Source organism: Gopherus evgoodei, chromosome 6 (genome assembly GCF_007399415.2).
Source record: "Gopherus evgoodei ecotype Sinaloan lineage chromosome 6, rGopEvg1_v1.p, whole genome shotgun sequence".
Taxonomy (NCBI): domain Eukaryota; kingdom Metazoa; phylum Chordata; order Testudines; family Testudinidae; genus Gopherus; species Gopherus evgoodei.
This window is the reverse complement of record NC_044327.1, coordinates 86,289,305-86,304,803: the sequence shown is the minus strand read 5'-3', so window position 1 is coordinate 86,304,803 and position 15,499 is coordinate 86,289,305. Positions and strand designations below refer to the sequence as shown.

General features: G+C 41.7%; 1 protein-coding gene across 4 annotated transcripts in view; it reads right to left on the bottom strand.

Annotated features, from left to right (window-relative positions):
* Positions 1-1,229: 1,229 nt before the first annotated feature.
* Positions 1,230-15,499, bottom strand: part of PTCD2 (pentatricopeptide repeat domain 2) — a 31,863-nt gene continuing 17,593 nt past the window's right edge. For all 4 annotated transcript variants that reach the window (XM_030567781.1, XM_030567782.1, XM_030567785.1 and 1 more), the window contains exons 7-10: positions 12,607-12,720; positions 7,179-7,253; positions 5,550-5,663; positions 1,230-2,763 (exon numbers count right to left, since the gene is read on the bottom strand). In XM_030567781.1, coding sequence (XP_030423641.1) covers positions 2,539-2,763; positions 5,550-5,663; positions 7,179-7,253; positions 12,607-12,720 — 528 coding nt within the window. In that variant the 3' untranslated portion in view covers positions 1,230-2,538. The remainder of the gene's footprint in view (positions 2,764-5,549; positions 5,664-7,178; positions 7,254-12,606; positions 12,721-15,499) is intronic.

Here is a 15,499-nt window from a genome sequence, read left to right as displayed (position 1 = left end):
TCCCCCTCTGAACTTACTATTTATTCTTATTTGGCTGCCTCCTTTATTTTCCACAAAGGTGTTATTTATTCTTTATACCACACAATTTTGGGCCACCATTATTAAGCCCTCTAATTTTATTATTGTGCTGAACTACACCAGCTCATGTTTACTAAATCCACACTTCCCTCAGGTAGTTCCCTTGTTTTTTGGAAGGTGGTGGTGCTGCCGGTGTGGTATGTAGCAATTCTAGGAGAGCTTTTCTCCAAGATAGACTCTCTCTTTTTTGCATCATATGTTTCTTTCCATGATTTTCAAACTTTTCAAAAACACTATCAATACTCATTACAGACTAATAGCAGACGGGTGGGGGGAAGACAGCTTCTACTGCTAAGAGATTATTAATCTAATACTGATGTATGCTTGATTTTATTTATTACCTAAGGGATATCTAAGCAGGTAAAGCACATATGTTTTAAAGTACCAACAAGAGTTAGTCTAGGCATTTTTTCATTCTTGCTTTGTTCTAGGGCTAGCCGTCTGCAAAAGAGGATTTCTGCCTCTCCTCCTATAAACATGTGCTTCCAATTTTATACATTCTCAGTTACCAAATTCCACCCCTGGTAAGATCATTGCATCTTTGCCTCGCTTACAAATAACCATCAAAAGAGGTACCAGATTCAATTACCATAGTCATGGTTTTTCCCTCCTGCTCCGAAGATAAGGGAGTGTAACCTCTCTCTGGTCCCCATTTCTCTTACCTCTATGTTCATACCTCCATGTTCAACAGAGCGATGGGAACCACCAGAGTGGAGAAATGCCCCTCATGTCATGCCATGGTATTCACCTCCATCCTAATCAATGCAGCAGGGATGGGGGAGACAGACTGACAGAAACACTTGGCTGGGCAGATGGAAGCTGGTGACTAACCATGCCCTAGTGGCTTTGTCCTTTACTCTGGCAAGAGTAAAGAAGAGCAAAGGTGGAGAATTAGTCAGCCATGACCTGTGCTGATGGTGGACTTTAGTGACACAAGATAACATTAAAAAAAAAATTTTCAAGTCGCGTACAGGACAGTGGTTGGATTGGTTTGAAAAACGAAAGAGCGGCCCGGACAATTGGGAAAGCTGATGTGCAGAATACTGACATACATCAGGGAGCAGCAGCCATACAAGGAGCACATATTTTTGTACTAAACATACATTTGGAGATTTAGTAAAAGTAATCCAGCAAAACTGAAGAGACATTAATAATGTAACAAAGACAAGTCAGACTATTTTTTATTATACATAAAAGTGCATTTTACATCAAGCTATTTTTCTCCTAAATGTCAAATGCATCCTTCTGAGTGTATACACAATTATCTGCTCTTTTCAGTCTACCTTCAACTAACATTTAGCCATTACTGCATTGAAAGGCAGTCTTTATGAAATATATTTACAAATATTATATGAATTTTTATTTCAAAAGAAAATATTCTAAGCTTCTTTAGTGTCCGTATTGAGTTAGAACTAGTGAGAAAATTCCCAACTGAGGAGAAGAAAGTTGTCCTGAATCAGTAAGCCAATGAATTACATATAACAAAAAGTTAAACATGTTGCGCATCAGAACAAGTCTTCCAAAATCAACTGTAATACCAACACAAATGTGTGTGTGTGTGTGGCATTTTATCTTGACCACATGTATGTGGTCATGAAACCAGCATACAGACACTTACATTTCTCAAATCACGGTATGAACGTCAAATGATTAGGTAAATCCTTTATGCTGCACTTGTGGAGGTCACAAAACCAAGCCCATGCCCACAACACCATTTCCATAGTAACTAATGATTACAATACTAAGGGGACAAAGCAGAAGGAGACTTACTGAACAAAAGACTAGTTGATAGCGTGAACATGTGTGTCAGTTATAAAATGTATTGTAGTGCCAGAGCCGCGAGTGGAATTCTGCACCAAGAAGTGATTGGTTGAATAAGACAATGCCAGTTTTACACAACCTGCTCCCCACATGTTTTCAGAGTCATACTTGCTCACTTGAATGACTACGCCTTTGATCCTGAATCGGCGGAGTCCTGTTTCCGCATGGAGCCCCACTGACTTCAGTGAGGCTACATATAGGGGCAGGGGGCTGCCAGTGTGGATTTTATTCCAGGATCAGAGCCTAAGCTTTTACTCCTGCTACTTCTGCAAAGCCAACACAGAGGAGACTGAGTTGGATTCTATTCTTTCTTGTATGTCTATTGGATTATTTACTAACTTCCATTTATAGGGCCAATTATTTCGACACGTGCAAAAGCAATAGAGATACATAGATCACCAAGGTCATAACTTGGAATCATAACTTTTATTACTGGGAAGACCACCCAAGAAGGAAGAACTCTGCTTGACTCTCAGATCCCTGGTTGGGAGTGCACAGCTAGTAGTCAGAAAACATAACACTGTTTCAGACAAATGGCTTAAAACATCTGTCTGCAGGGGAGGAGGCGAAGAGATGCTTTATTCACACATTTTTTTAAAGTGATGCTATTGTTAGTACAATTTGCAGTCAAATATAGAACTACTCAGCTAACAGAGCAGATTTAAGGGGTCTGAAAGTCCGACGGCTCACTTGCTGTTGCTTTAATAACTGCATATGGCGCTTCTTTCCATAAGGAATCTGGCACAGCATGTCGTCCAGAGTCAGCTTGGTTACCTGTCCTGATGCTTGCAGCTTGGCACAAATATCTTCTAATCTGGCACGAAAAACAGAGTTTTCCTCCAACTCTTCCCTGACTGTAGCCAGCTTTGAAGAAGAGATAATGGCACATTGTAACAGTCCAGCAAATAAAAATCTCATTTAATCATTGCCTTCCAGACAACACAAACAACCATTCAATAAAAAACTATGTTGTGACAGTGAGACACAAGGTTAGCATAACCATCTGCAAGAGACTGTTAAACAGCACAGGTTACAAGGCAACATACCACTGAACACGTATTGAAAACCAGTTAAAGAGAGTTTATTAGATTAAAAGCTTTTGTAAAGTATCCAAGTATTCTTTTCAATCTGAGTACAGATTGTAATAACACAATTATTTCTTCTTTAAACCCAAGTGGTATAATTGTATCCTGTATTATAGTGTTGTTTTCCAGATCAGCACTATAATTCAATGAAAGTAATCTAGCATGTTACACTTACAATGCACTCAATGAAAATCAGGCTGCTATAATGCTCAAAAGTTCTGTACACCATGAAATCTGTACAAAGAGATGAACTCAGAAGAAAATCTGTTTTATATGGACTTGATAAATAATGCACTCTGCACAGGAGAGGGGTAAGATTTGTGTTTGGTCTTTGACAAGTTTATAAACCTTTATTTAAAAAACAAAACATTTGTAACTTTGTAAAGAAAATGGAGGGGAAAAAACCCATGGAGTTGAGGTTTGGTCACAAAAACAATTAAATTACAAAACCAGGATGCTGCTTTTTAAAAACCTTATTTTACGTATCTTATTGTTTGTAGTAGTTTAAAAGATACATATACTACATGATCGTCTTTCTACCAACAATTGTGTTTGATGCCCATTCTTTCTCCACCATCCCATTAATCCTACAGATAACTGTTTAATCAGGTATTTTTATATTATAATTGCTCAGTCAGTAAATGTGTTCAAAGTGAATAAGTTCAACATGCTGCTAAACATTTGCAGAAAAAGAAAAAGCCGTGCTATCAAAACCAACTAGATCAGTGTTCTCCTTGAACATATTCTGCCTACTGATTAATATAGTAATGGAATGATACTTTTTCTGTAGGAAATCTCAAAATAAATACTTTACAAACGCAGGCTGCATAACTCCTTGCAAAATAGCCAAGGGGAGGAGGGGAGAGAGGAACAGCTTCTTTTAACCACTAGGCAAAAGGTTATGGGTACTCATCTGGGATGTGTCACTCCCTCTTGCGCCCCACCCTCTCTGCCTGCTGAGGAGAAGGAAACTGCAGTCTGCCACCTCTCAGTGTCCTAACCACTGGACTATACAGAATGAATCTCACTTTTTCTTTGGCCCAATTAATATTTAATTATTCAATTAAGGTGAAACAACTTCAATAGGACAGACTGAAGGAGACCCACATGAATATCCTATTGTCCCGTGGTTAGATAACCCACTTGAGATGTGGCCAGTCCCCGCTCAAATCTCTGCACCTGTCCCCGCTCAGATGAAGTGGGAACTTGAACCCCTGGTCTCCCCCATCCCAGTGAGCACCCTAACCACTGGGATAAATGTTGTAAGAGCTCCTCTTCCTCCGGCTGTTCTGTGTGGAGACAGGTGGCCTCTGAGCATTCCTACCGGATCAGGCCCTGAATTCAAGTTGGGCGGAGGAGCACCTATATCCCCCGAGTTGTGGATCGCCAGCAGAGACAGGTGCTTCCCTGCACCTCAGACTTAGGTGCTTATCTCCTTGAGAGGGGAGGGGCATGGCAATGAGAAAGGTGTGCGCTATCTCCCACGGGCTAACTTAGCCCTGGTCTACACTGCGGGGGGTGGGGGAGGGTAATTGATCTAAGTTATGCAACTTCAGCTATGTGAATACCGTAGCTGAAGTCAACATACTTAGATCTACTCACTGCAGTGTCTTCACTGTGGTGAGTCGATTGCTGACCCTCTTCTGTTGACTCCACCTGCGCCTCTCAGCCCAGTGGAGTACAGGAATCGACAGGAGAGCACTCGGGGGTCGATTTCTTGCGTTTAGACTAGACACAATAAATTGACCCTCCGCTGGATCAAACGCTGCCCACCAATCCGGCAGGTAGTATAGACGTACCTGTAGACATCTCCCTGCCTAGCATGTGGATCACATTCTAAGGTGCCTATCTCTGCCCATTCACAGGTGCCTAATTCAGGCTTTGTGGACCATAGGGTTGTTGTTATGATTTTGTAGGAGCCTAAAACTTCAGCACTGTGACACTGCACCTCGCAATGCCTAAGTTACTTTGTGGATCTGGGCCTAAGTCACTTCTGAAAATGGAATTTAGGCTCTTAAGTTATTTAGGCACTTTGAAAATTTACCCAGGGAGAGCAAGTTAGTAGCTTAAGGTCACAAAGGAAGGTTTTATCAGAGCCATGAATATAAGACAGGTCTCATGATGACCAGTCCTGTTTTTAAACAAGACCATTCTTCATCCCCATTCCTCCCCATTCCTATTCCACAGAGCTGTTATGTTTGAAGAGAAGCAGAAAAGTGATCATCAAGTTTGTTCACGTATCTGGTTATGGTACCTTAAGCTATCTAGAACATTAAATACAATAATTATAATAGAGAAAGGATGATAAACTAGATAAATGAACAACACTGATGATAATACTGAAGTTTTTAAAGTAATCTTTGTTCTTTCACTTATTTTGTTCCATATCTGCAAACTATGCTAAAAGAATAACTTAAATAAGCCGTAGCACTAGAAAACATGTTGGAGGAAAAGAAAACCTGCTCTGGCAGGGGAAAGGAATCAACTAGATGATCACCTAATAGGTCTCACCCTCAGTGTTAATGATTCCATGATTTTTAATTAACCAAATTATGGAGTACTCACCACCTGCTCAGAAAACTCAGTTCTTTTCACCAGTTGTGAAGCACCCATATCCAATGCTGCCTCCAGTGTCTGCATAAGATCTTCTAGTGCCCCAGACTTGGCCAGTACAAGAATCTTTAAAAAGGAAAAAATAGAAAATCATACACACCACTAAAAAGCATGCTTTAAATGTGTTAAAAGGAAGACACTGGCAAGGATGACAGGACTAAATACAAACTAACTGTAAAGGTTTAAATTTTTTAATGCTCTACTGATCCTCTACAAATCATGGGGGGAGGACTTAACCAGAAGAGCCTTTACAGTGTAACAACTGGGCCTTGGAAAGTGAATCATGTCATGGAGACAGTGGTCTTCACAGACAGCTGTGTCTGTTGCTCTGGGGGAAACTGGTTTTGATTTTACTGAGTTATTAGCTTCTGAAAAATCACATACAAAGGATTTTCCTCACTAAGCTGGTAAAATGTGCAGCTAAAGAAAGATTCACTGCACGTACATGTGCAGAGAGCCGAGGCAGGGCTTGGGTGGAACTGGGCAAAGCTAGCTGTAAAGTTTACTTAAGAGTTTTTGTCTGTCTAAATGGTGATGTTTTAAAATTGCAGTTTTAAATGGGAGAAAAACAGCATTATTAAAGTAACTTGCCCAAGGGCCCAGAGTAAAAGCAATGGCTGTATGAGAACAGGGTCCCAGCTTTACCCTCACCAAATTAGGTCATGCAGCCCCTCTCTCTGTTACTACAAATATTCAATAAAAACAAACTATTTTTGTAACAATTCAGAATGTGACATTTTTGAAAGCGACCATGACAAACAGCAGAGTCCGTTTTTGGAGCAGCCCATTGCATCACTAAAATACTTACAAGGTCCTAAAAACTAGATTCTTCTCCACTGCCTTGCACCTTGTGTAGTCATTCACACGAACAATGCAAGGGCAAAGTAAAACCTCACTGTTTTACTTCTCTTAGACCTTGTCTATACTACAGGTTACTTTGGTATAATTTATCTCACTCAGGAGCGTGAATAAACCACACCCCTGAGCAACATAAATTCTACCGACCTAAGCGCCAGTGTAGAAGCACTATGTAGACGGTTTCTCCCACCAACAAAGCTACCACCTCTCTCAGAGGCAGGAGTTACTAATCTCTCTCCCATCAGTTTAGAGCCTCTCCACCGCAAGCACTACAGTGCCTAGCACAATGGGGTCCTGATCCATAACTAGGGCTCCTATAGGCTACAGTATTACAAATAATAAAGAAATAAATAATAAGCACCAAATCAAAGGGGTGGCATTTTACATCCAGAATGTGCTCATTTTGCACAGATATATGTGATCTATCTGCAATCTCAAAATCACCTATGTTTTTCGCATTCCTAAATCCACGTGCCAGATTCCTCTGAGCTCTTTCAGCTACTAGTACTAAAAGTGCTACCATACATAGACATAGATAATTATTACATAGTCCTTCTTTGAGTGCAGGGGACTGGACTAAATGACCTCTCAAGGTCCCTTCCAGTCCTACACTTCTATGATTACACAAGATGCAAGAGAAAGTCAGGGTCTAAATGCATACATAACTCCTTTAGTGTATTTCTCTGCACAAGCCTATGTGAACATGCACAATAACACACTTACATTAAGATTACTGCATAGTCTGCTCTCTGTGTTCATGATCTGAGAATAAAAGGACCGGGCTTTTACCACATCATTCTAGAAGGAAGAAAAAAAAAACCCAAACAAATATCAAGTGATGCTTGTACAAAACCGAATTTTATTAAAAAACCTAAAAATAGCTAGCTTGTACAACCTCCCAATTAAATATCCACACTCCCCCATCCATGCTTTCAAAATATTTCAAAAGACCCACTCATTCTATGTAGTATTCACTGTAAGAAACATACCTTGCTCAGTGTTTCTTGTGTCATGAATCTCTCTATGGGCTGGTCTACACCACGTTGTTAGATCGACATACCCCACATTAGGTCGAATTTATAATGTGCGTGTCTACACTGCTGAGCCCTTCCCACAAACCTAAAGAGCTTTTAAAATCAACACCTGAACTCCACCTCAACAAGAGGAGTAGTGCTAGATTCAATCTTCCCGGGTCACAGCAGTGTATTTTGACTTGTTTGGCTTCTGGGAGGCACCCTAGAGTGCTCCAATGTGTCCACTCTGGACAGCACTTTCAACTCTACTGCACTTCAGCCAGGTAAACAGGAAAAGGCCCATGAACTTTTGAATTTAATTTCCTGTTTGATCATCCTGGAGAGCTCACCACCATAGCTGCCCATGACTGCCCAGGTACGCAAATGTGCTCCAGCATGGAGCATACAAGAGACACTGTATCTGACTGCTGTGTGGGGAGAAGAGTCTGTACAGGCAGAGCTCCAAACCAGCAGAAGAAATGCTGACATCTATGCCAAAATTGCACAGGACATGGGAGAAAAAGGCTACACCAGGAAGACAGCAGTGCCATGTGAAAATAAAAGAGCTCAGGCAAGCATACCAGAAGACAAGGGAGGCGAATAGTCGCTCTGGTGTTGAGATACAGACATGCCACTTCTATGAGCGGCTGCATGCGATTCTAGGCAGGGACCTCACCAGTACCCCAAAGCTTTCCCTGGATACCTCCCAGGGGACCCGGGCAACAACGAGGACATTGTTGATGAGGAAGAGGAGGAGGAGGAGAATGCGCAGCAGGCAAGTGGAAGATCCATTCTCCCCGAAATCCAGGACCTTTTCCTAACTCTGGAGCCAATCTCCTCACAGGATCCACTGATGCAGGACTGTGATGGTGGGGAAGGCACCTTCGGTGAGTGCACACTTGTAATAACACTACAGGGGTTAAATGCAATTGTGGTTAATGTTTAATTTGAGGTAAACAACTGGGATACAGTGGCGGCCAGTGCAGCCAAGCGAAAGGTGCTCCCTGGAAAAGCCTCTTTATGTGCCAGTAGTTTCCACACCAAAAAATATCCCCAGGTGTGCCCTCACACCACCTACCCTTTCATGTGTGCTTACTAGGCCTGCCTGCAAACCGAAATCCACTGCCCAGCGCTCTGCCATTTGTTGTACCTTACTGGAAGGCTCTTTTAAAACACAAAATTTGGCTGAGTGCCTCAGGGAATGTATTTACTGCTGTGAATTGTTTCATTCATTGCAACAGTTAACCTTTTGTTTTCAACAACGTATGCTTTTCCTTGCAGATGCAACATTTTCTCTGAGTGCTTCCTCCACTCCAGCACAAAGGCTGTCCCAGATAAGAAGGCGAAAAAAGTGGACAAGGGAAGACATGTTTTGTGATGTGTTCCTTCGTGGCTGACAGGGCCCAGCTGAATGCATGGAGGCTCACATTGTCGGAGAGCATGTGCACTGACCAAGAGGACAGGAAAGCTTGCATGTTACACTCTTGTTCCCTGCATGAGATATTGCAGCTTATGGGGGAGCAAACAGACATGTTGAGGCCTCTGGTTGATGTGCAGGAAAGGCAGCTAGGCCTTAGAGTCCCACTGCACCCAATGATGAACCAGCTGCCCTCCTCACCAAGTTCCACAGTCTCCTCTCCGAGACATCCTAGAATGCGGGGCTGGGGTGGGGTGGGGTGGGGGGAGAAAGAGTTCTGTTATCCCTTGAACTCAACTCCAGAGGATGGTTCATGGAGCAGAAAGCTCTCATTCCCACGGCTGTGATTGCTAGACAGTGCAATTGTAATAAGCTATGTGTTCTTACCCCTCCCTCCCTGTGTTATCAGGCCCTTACCTGGTTATCATTGCTATTCATTGCTGTCTCTGCTCAGTGTTTGTTAGCATAATAAAAATGCATGAATTGAGGACAAGAGGCTCTTTAGTCACTGTGCATACTGTAGTGGTGAGGGGGTTTAGTTTACACAGCAGTGCATGCGAAAAAGGGGGCAGGTTAGTAAGGAACAACACACACAACTGTCACATCAGTGTTGGATTATTCATGAAACTGGTTTTCAAAGCCTCTTGGAGGCGCAGTGCGTCTTGATGTGCTCTTCTCCTTGCCCTGGTGTCTGGCTGCTCATAATTGGCAGCCAGGCGATCTGCCTCAACCCACCAGAAACTTTCCCCCTTCCTTTCACAGATATTATGTAGGACACAGCAAGCAACAATAGGAATATTGCATTCACTGAGATCTAACCTAGTGAGCAAGCTGCACCAGTGCCCCTTTAGATGTCCGAAGGGGTATTCTACAGCCATTCTGCACATGCTCAGCCTATGGTTGAACTGCTCCTTACTGCTGTCCAGGCTGCCTGTGTATGGCTTCATGAGCCACGGGAGCAAGGGGTAGGCTGGGTCCAAGGATAGCTATTGGCATTTCAACATCACCAACGGTAATCTTCTGGTCTAGGAAGAAAGTTTCTTCTTGCAGCTTTCTGAAGAGACTGGAGTTCCTAAAGAATGCGTGTGATGTACCTTTCTCAACCATCCCACGTCGATGTCGGTGAAATGGCCCCTGTGATCCACTAGCGCTTGCAACACCATTGAGAAGTACCCCTTGTGGTTTATGTACTCTTTGGCAAGGTGGTTTGGTGCCAAAATAGGGATATGCATTCCATCTGTCACCCACCACAGTTAGGGAACCCCATCACAGCAAAGCCATCCTCTATGTCCTGCACATTTACCGGAGTCACTACCCTTCTTAGCAGAAGTGAATTGATTGCCCGGGCTACGTGGATCACAGCAGCCCCCATGGTAAATTTACCCACTGCAAACTGATTCCCAACTGACCGGTAGCAATCTGATGTTGCAAGCTTCCACAGGGCTATCACCAGTCACTTCTCAACTGTCAGAGCAGGTCTTATTTTGGTATCTCTCTGCTTCGGGGCTGGGGAAAGCAATTTGCAAAGTTCCATGAAAGTGGCCTTACGCATTCAAGTTATGCAGTCACTGCTCCTCATCCCATACCTGCATCACGATGCGGTCCCACCAGTCTGTGCTTGTTTCCATGGCCCAGAAGCAACGTTCCACTGTTTCAACAAGTCTGGCTGCCGCTGCCAGAATGTGCAAATCGCTCTGTTTCATGGCTTCCAGCACAGCTATTTGCATGGCATCACATTCTTCCATGTGGCTGCTCCTGGGTAAGCTCTGCAAATACTGCAGGATGCTGCATGAGGTGTTTGTGACGCTCACAATACCAGCGTACAGCTGAGTAGGGTCCGTGCTTGATATACTATAGTGTCTGCACAAGTAACCCAGCTCAGGCACAAAAATGACTGTTTGCCATTGCTTTCAGGGAGGGAGATAAGAGCCAAGTGCATCATGGCAGGCTGATGATATGTACCCAAAACACCTCACAACATTTTTTTTTGTCTCATCAGGCATTGGGAGCCTAACCCAGAATTCCAATAGGCAGCAGCAAGTGTGGGATAGCTGCCCACAGTGCATCACTCCATGGAGTCAATGCTACTCATGATAGTGGGGATGGGCTCTGCTGACAGAATGTGCATAGTGGGGACATACACTGTCAATTTTGTAAAATCAGAGGCTACAGGTCAACTTTAATAAATTCAACCTAATTTCATAGTGTAGACAAGGCCTATGGTAGCATCTTGAGCCTTTAGACTTTAAGTCCCCAGTCTGAAGGGTGTGTAGCTTGGAGACAATAGGACTCTCACCTCCTTAAATACCTTGCTGAACTAGGGGGAAACTGTTCAGCGCTTTTACGTTGTGGACATAGCCAGGCACATCTACTATGCTATATAAATCAGCTAATTTCTCATACAATACAATGTAATGGTTCTATTATATGGCAGCACTACATGTGTGATCAAATCACTATATACGCTTCTTAAGCACATAATGAGACGTGATGTCATAGTCCCCATATCTTCAGGAATATAGAGGTACATCCAAGGGTGCTGTTCCATTTGTAAAACAGGAATTTAAAATATTTTAGTGAGCAAAATAAAGGCATTACAAATACAAAAGAATGAGACTCCATATTTGTATATGAAATGAGATTTTGGCTTTAACCTAATGGCTGTGGAAAGAAGTCAACATCACAAGAACCACCATCACCACCACGGATACTAATAAAGTACACTTGTTGATATTATTATACTATGCTCACAGAGATGCACCAGGGGGTCCAAGGATTGAATGAGCATGGAGACTGAATATTTAAATACCACTTTACACATTCAAATCACTATACACACATCAACTATTTGGTCCTTAGAACACTCTGGTGAGGTGGAAAGTATCATCTTCATTTTACACATGGGGAAGTGACACATAGAGGGTTAATGAATTGCTCAAGATTGCGTTAACCACCTAGTGTCAGAACTTGGATTAGAACTCAGAATTTTCTAGTCTCCATTCCTCTGCTCAGTCCTCCAGACTATGCTGCCTCAGAAACCTGAAGGTGGTCCCTTCTATGTCAGATTTGGAGCATGCTCTCAGGGCAGTGTAAAGATATTTGCACTGCCTCTGTATGTGGTGTTCCTATTTTGTGGTATTCTGTTTCAGTCTCGAAAGCTGTTAGCAGGCAACTAATTTACAGCAGCCTTTTTATTTATGTTACTATTTCCCTGGGTATTTAGTTATTACCAAAGAGCTTTGTTAACTTTTTCATTGATTCATCTAGTCTGACCTGCCATGTAACAAGGGCTAAAGAACTTCTCCAAAATATTCCCTAGAGCATAACTTTACAGTTCTTTCTCTCTCTCTTACCCCACCCCCCACACCCATACCAAGGAAGTCATGAGTTAAGCCATCACTAACAACCTCACCAACATGTTCAGGGCAGGGTCCACATTTACGTCTTTGGCCTCTGGCCACTTCTGTTAGCAGCCATCTCAATTCATATTGTGTTGGGATTTTGCATTAATAGGGCTAAATAACTGTGCACTGGACTGAATATATATTCTAGAATTTCAAAATTCCCACATATTTTAAATGGCAGTTATATTATTCTCTTTTTGTCAGAGGCCTAATCACAGTGGTAGATAGACACACCTTTTTCTTTTCCTTCTGCTTGCTACCACATTGCACAGAAAGTCAACAGAATCAAAGACTAAATAAAAATAAAACCCCAGTACCTGTTTCAGAGCAAATGCTACAGCAAAGCAGTATGCTCGTCTTAGCACGTTATCTCCTTTTAACTGAGCCTCTTCAAGTAACTTTGTGCCGATTTTGCAAGACTCTGGGCTGTTCTGTGTAGACATTTAAATCCACATTGTCATTGTCAATTTAGAGAAGCAGCAAACTTTTCACATGATTTCAGAATTTTATTTGCTGATTTATTGCATATAAAAATACATCCATCATAAGACTAATAAGACAAATATCTTTTCAAATGGTCACCACACCTGAACCAAACTACACTATGCTACAGGACAAATTCTGTGCAGCAATTCCTGAGAAGGACAGTACCAAAGATATAATCAAGGGGAGGTAGGATTGTGGGAGCAAAGGTGACTTTAAACCACCTTTGCATTGCCTTGATTGTGGGCTGCTCACTAAAACGTCCCTATGAACCATTGTGCTTAGCACTATAGACACTTCCCCTCCCACCTCCAGCATGCCTCTTAAACAAATTGACTTTTCATCATTACATTGCTTTGTGAGCTGCACTGGATCTCAAAGGAAATCCATATGCTTTCTAGATAGCATTAATCTAAGAGAAGTCTGTACCCAGGCACTTGAGAATTCATTTGTTTCCATAAGGATTATTACAGAATACATTTTGAAAGGTAGTTCTGTAGGAGGAATTCTAATATAGCTTAGATTTTTGCTAGTTCTTCAGTACTGATACCTTGCATTATTTCTTGGAAATAAATAATCACATAGATGTTCCACTAATGCCTTAAACATGCACTCTGTTAGGGCCAGCTGCTACAAAGACTTACATACATACACTTAACTTTATGCACACAAGCAGTCCCATTGAAGTCAGCAGGATCAGGGTCTTACTGTGCAGATCGATGTGCCAAATGCACTCATTGATATTATTTCACTATTTTTAATGGGATCATATAATAAAGCGTGATGAGTTTGTCCATGTATTTTCTGCTTAGTTAATCACCTTTAAATTTTTTTTCTAATATTTGTTCCTGCTTTCTGTTGCCAGGGCTTCAAGAATTACACCTGCAATGTACCCGCTGACTGTTTTATGATTAGTGTCTTTCAGTGTTTAAGATTATTATTTTATTATTGTGAGAGTCAGTCTTCACTACTGTTAATAACCCTTCATGTGTTACTTTATTTACAATTTTATTTAAAAGTATGTTTTTGGATACTTATTCCAATGATTAGCAAACAGACTTATTATCTAAAGGTTTCGTTCTCCATAAGAGAGGTACTGCCCTTCATGGCAGCAGCAGAAAAGACCACCTGCTGAAGTCAGATGATAGCCATCCTTTACAATGATTTGAAATATTCAGTTGTCTGGCCTTAAAAACACTTCTGTGCAAAAATTAAACAATAATTCCACAAGCAATAATCCCATCTTTAAATCCTATACATCTCTCTGAGCAGGCTCCTAGTATTGCTTTCAAAATAAATCTATACAGCTAAAATTACATATTACTATTACTTATATTAGCATCATAATTTTACATCCGAAGACAGTCAACTTTAGAGAGTTTCTCCTTGTAAGAGTGTGCTTATTGCTTTCCTAAGGCTTCCTATATTGCAATATTAACAATAATATTTTGCACTTCTATAGAGCTTCTGTAATATGCTTTCCCCAAGCCATCATTTTAGTATGTCCCACTTTAAGAGATGGGTGGCAGAACCAATGAAAGACTAAAATTTCAAATAATCTCCTTGCAATAGTCTTTAGTGCATAAAAGGCTATCCTCGCATATCCCCTTATCAAAGGCACCTTGTCTTGAATGAAATGGGAAATGTATTACTGCTGTTAAATTTTAACTGGATGATTGTTTGAAACCACTGCTCAGCTCACCCTCCTTTAGCAGCTATGTTCAATAAGTGAGGATGGGCCAGGTTCTCCTAAAAGCATGACTAGGGTCAAAAGCAGTAGAAACCAAGCACTTCCACTGAACCTTTGCAGGATGCTACATACTTCTGTGTGCAATGAAACCAAATTCCTCAGCAGCTCTCTGCAGCAGACTATACAAGGATATTAATCAGAATTTTAGGGGTATGAACAGCAGAGGTCCATGATCCTCTAGTCCAAAATTACGTATGTTGATCTGTTGGGGGAGGAGTGTCGAAGCAGTGGACTGTATGTGCTGCTGATACTCTTCACAATCTGATGCATGCCAGCTACTGCAGGTAGGGGCTAAGGATGTCTTAGAGATGCTGAACTGGTAGGAGTGAAGATCAAAGCCCTTTAATGGGGGGCTGCTCCTTGGGCCATGATCTGGCCCTATCTTATTACTCTTATTACAGTAGATACCTGATTGCAATCTCTATAATTTAGATAACAAAACAGTTTGATTATAACCCAAGTTTTTACATGCTCATAACTTCCCAAATATTAACTTTCTACATTTAAGTTATTAGGTCTGGTCTTCCAATCTGCCTGCAGGCAGAGGGACCCCCCTTCTTACATAGTGCACAATCTCCTCTCCCATTCTTGAGCACTTTCCACCTCCCAATCTACAGGCCATCATGTGACCAGCCAGCTCTCCATGGACCACCTGAAGGTGCTCCTCAGGCCACTGGAGTTTGAGAATGATTGACTGTAAAACTCACTACCATGATATAGCGTTTTAGGCCAACTCTTTTTCTTTAGTGGGAAAAAAAAAATCTCCTACATTTAGCTGAAAAATTCTGGGAACTGAGTTTACCATGGAGTCATTATTTTGGAGCCAGTGGCTGTATTCCCAGTGGGGATGATGGAAAACTGTAAGCATGGATTTCCTACAGAGCTATAACTAAAGGAGGAAATCTTCTCTAGGGTGGCACAAATAGCAGAAAAAAATATTGTGTTAATATCCTTAACATTTCATTTTTGCAGAACTG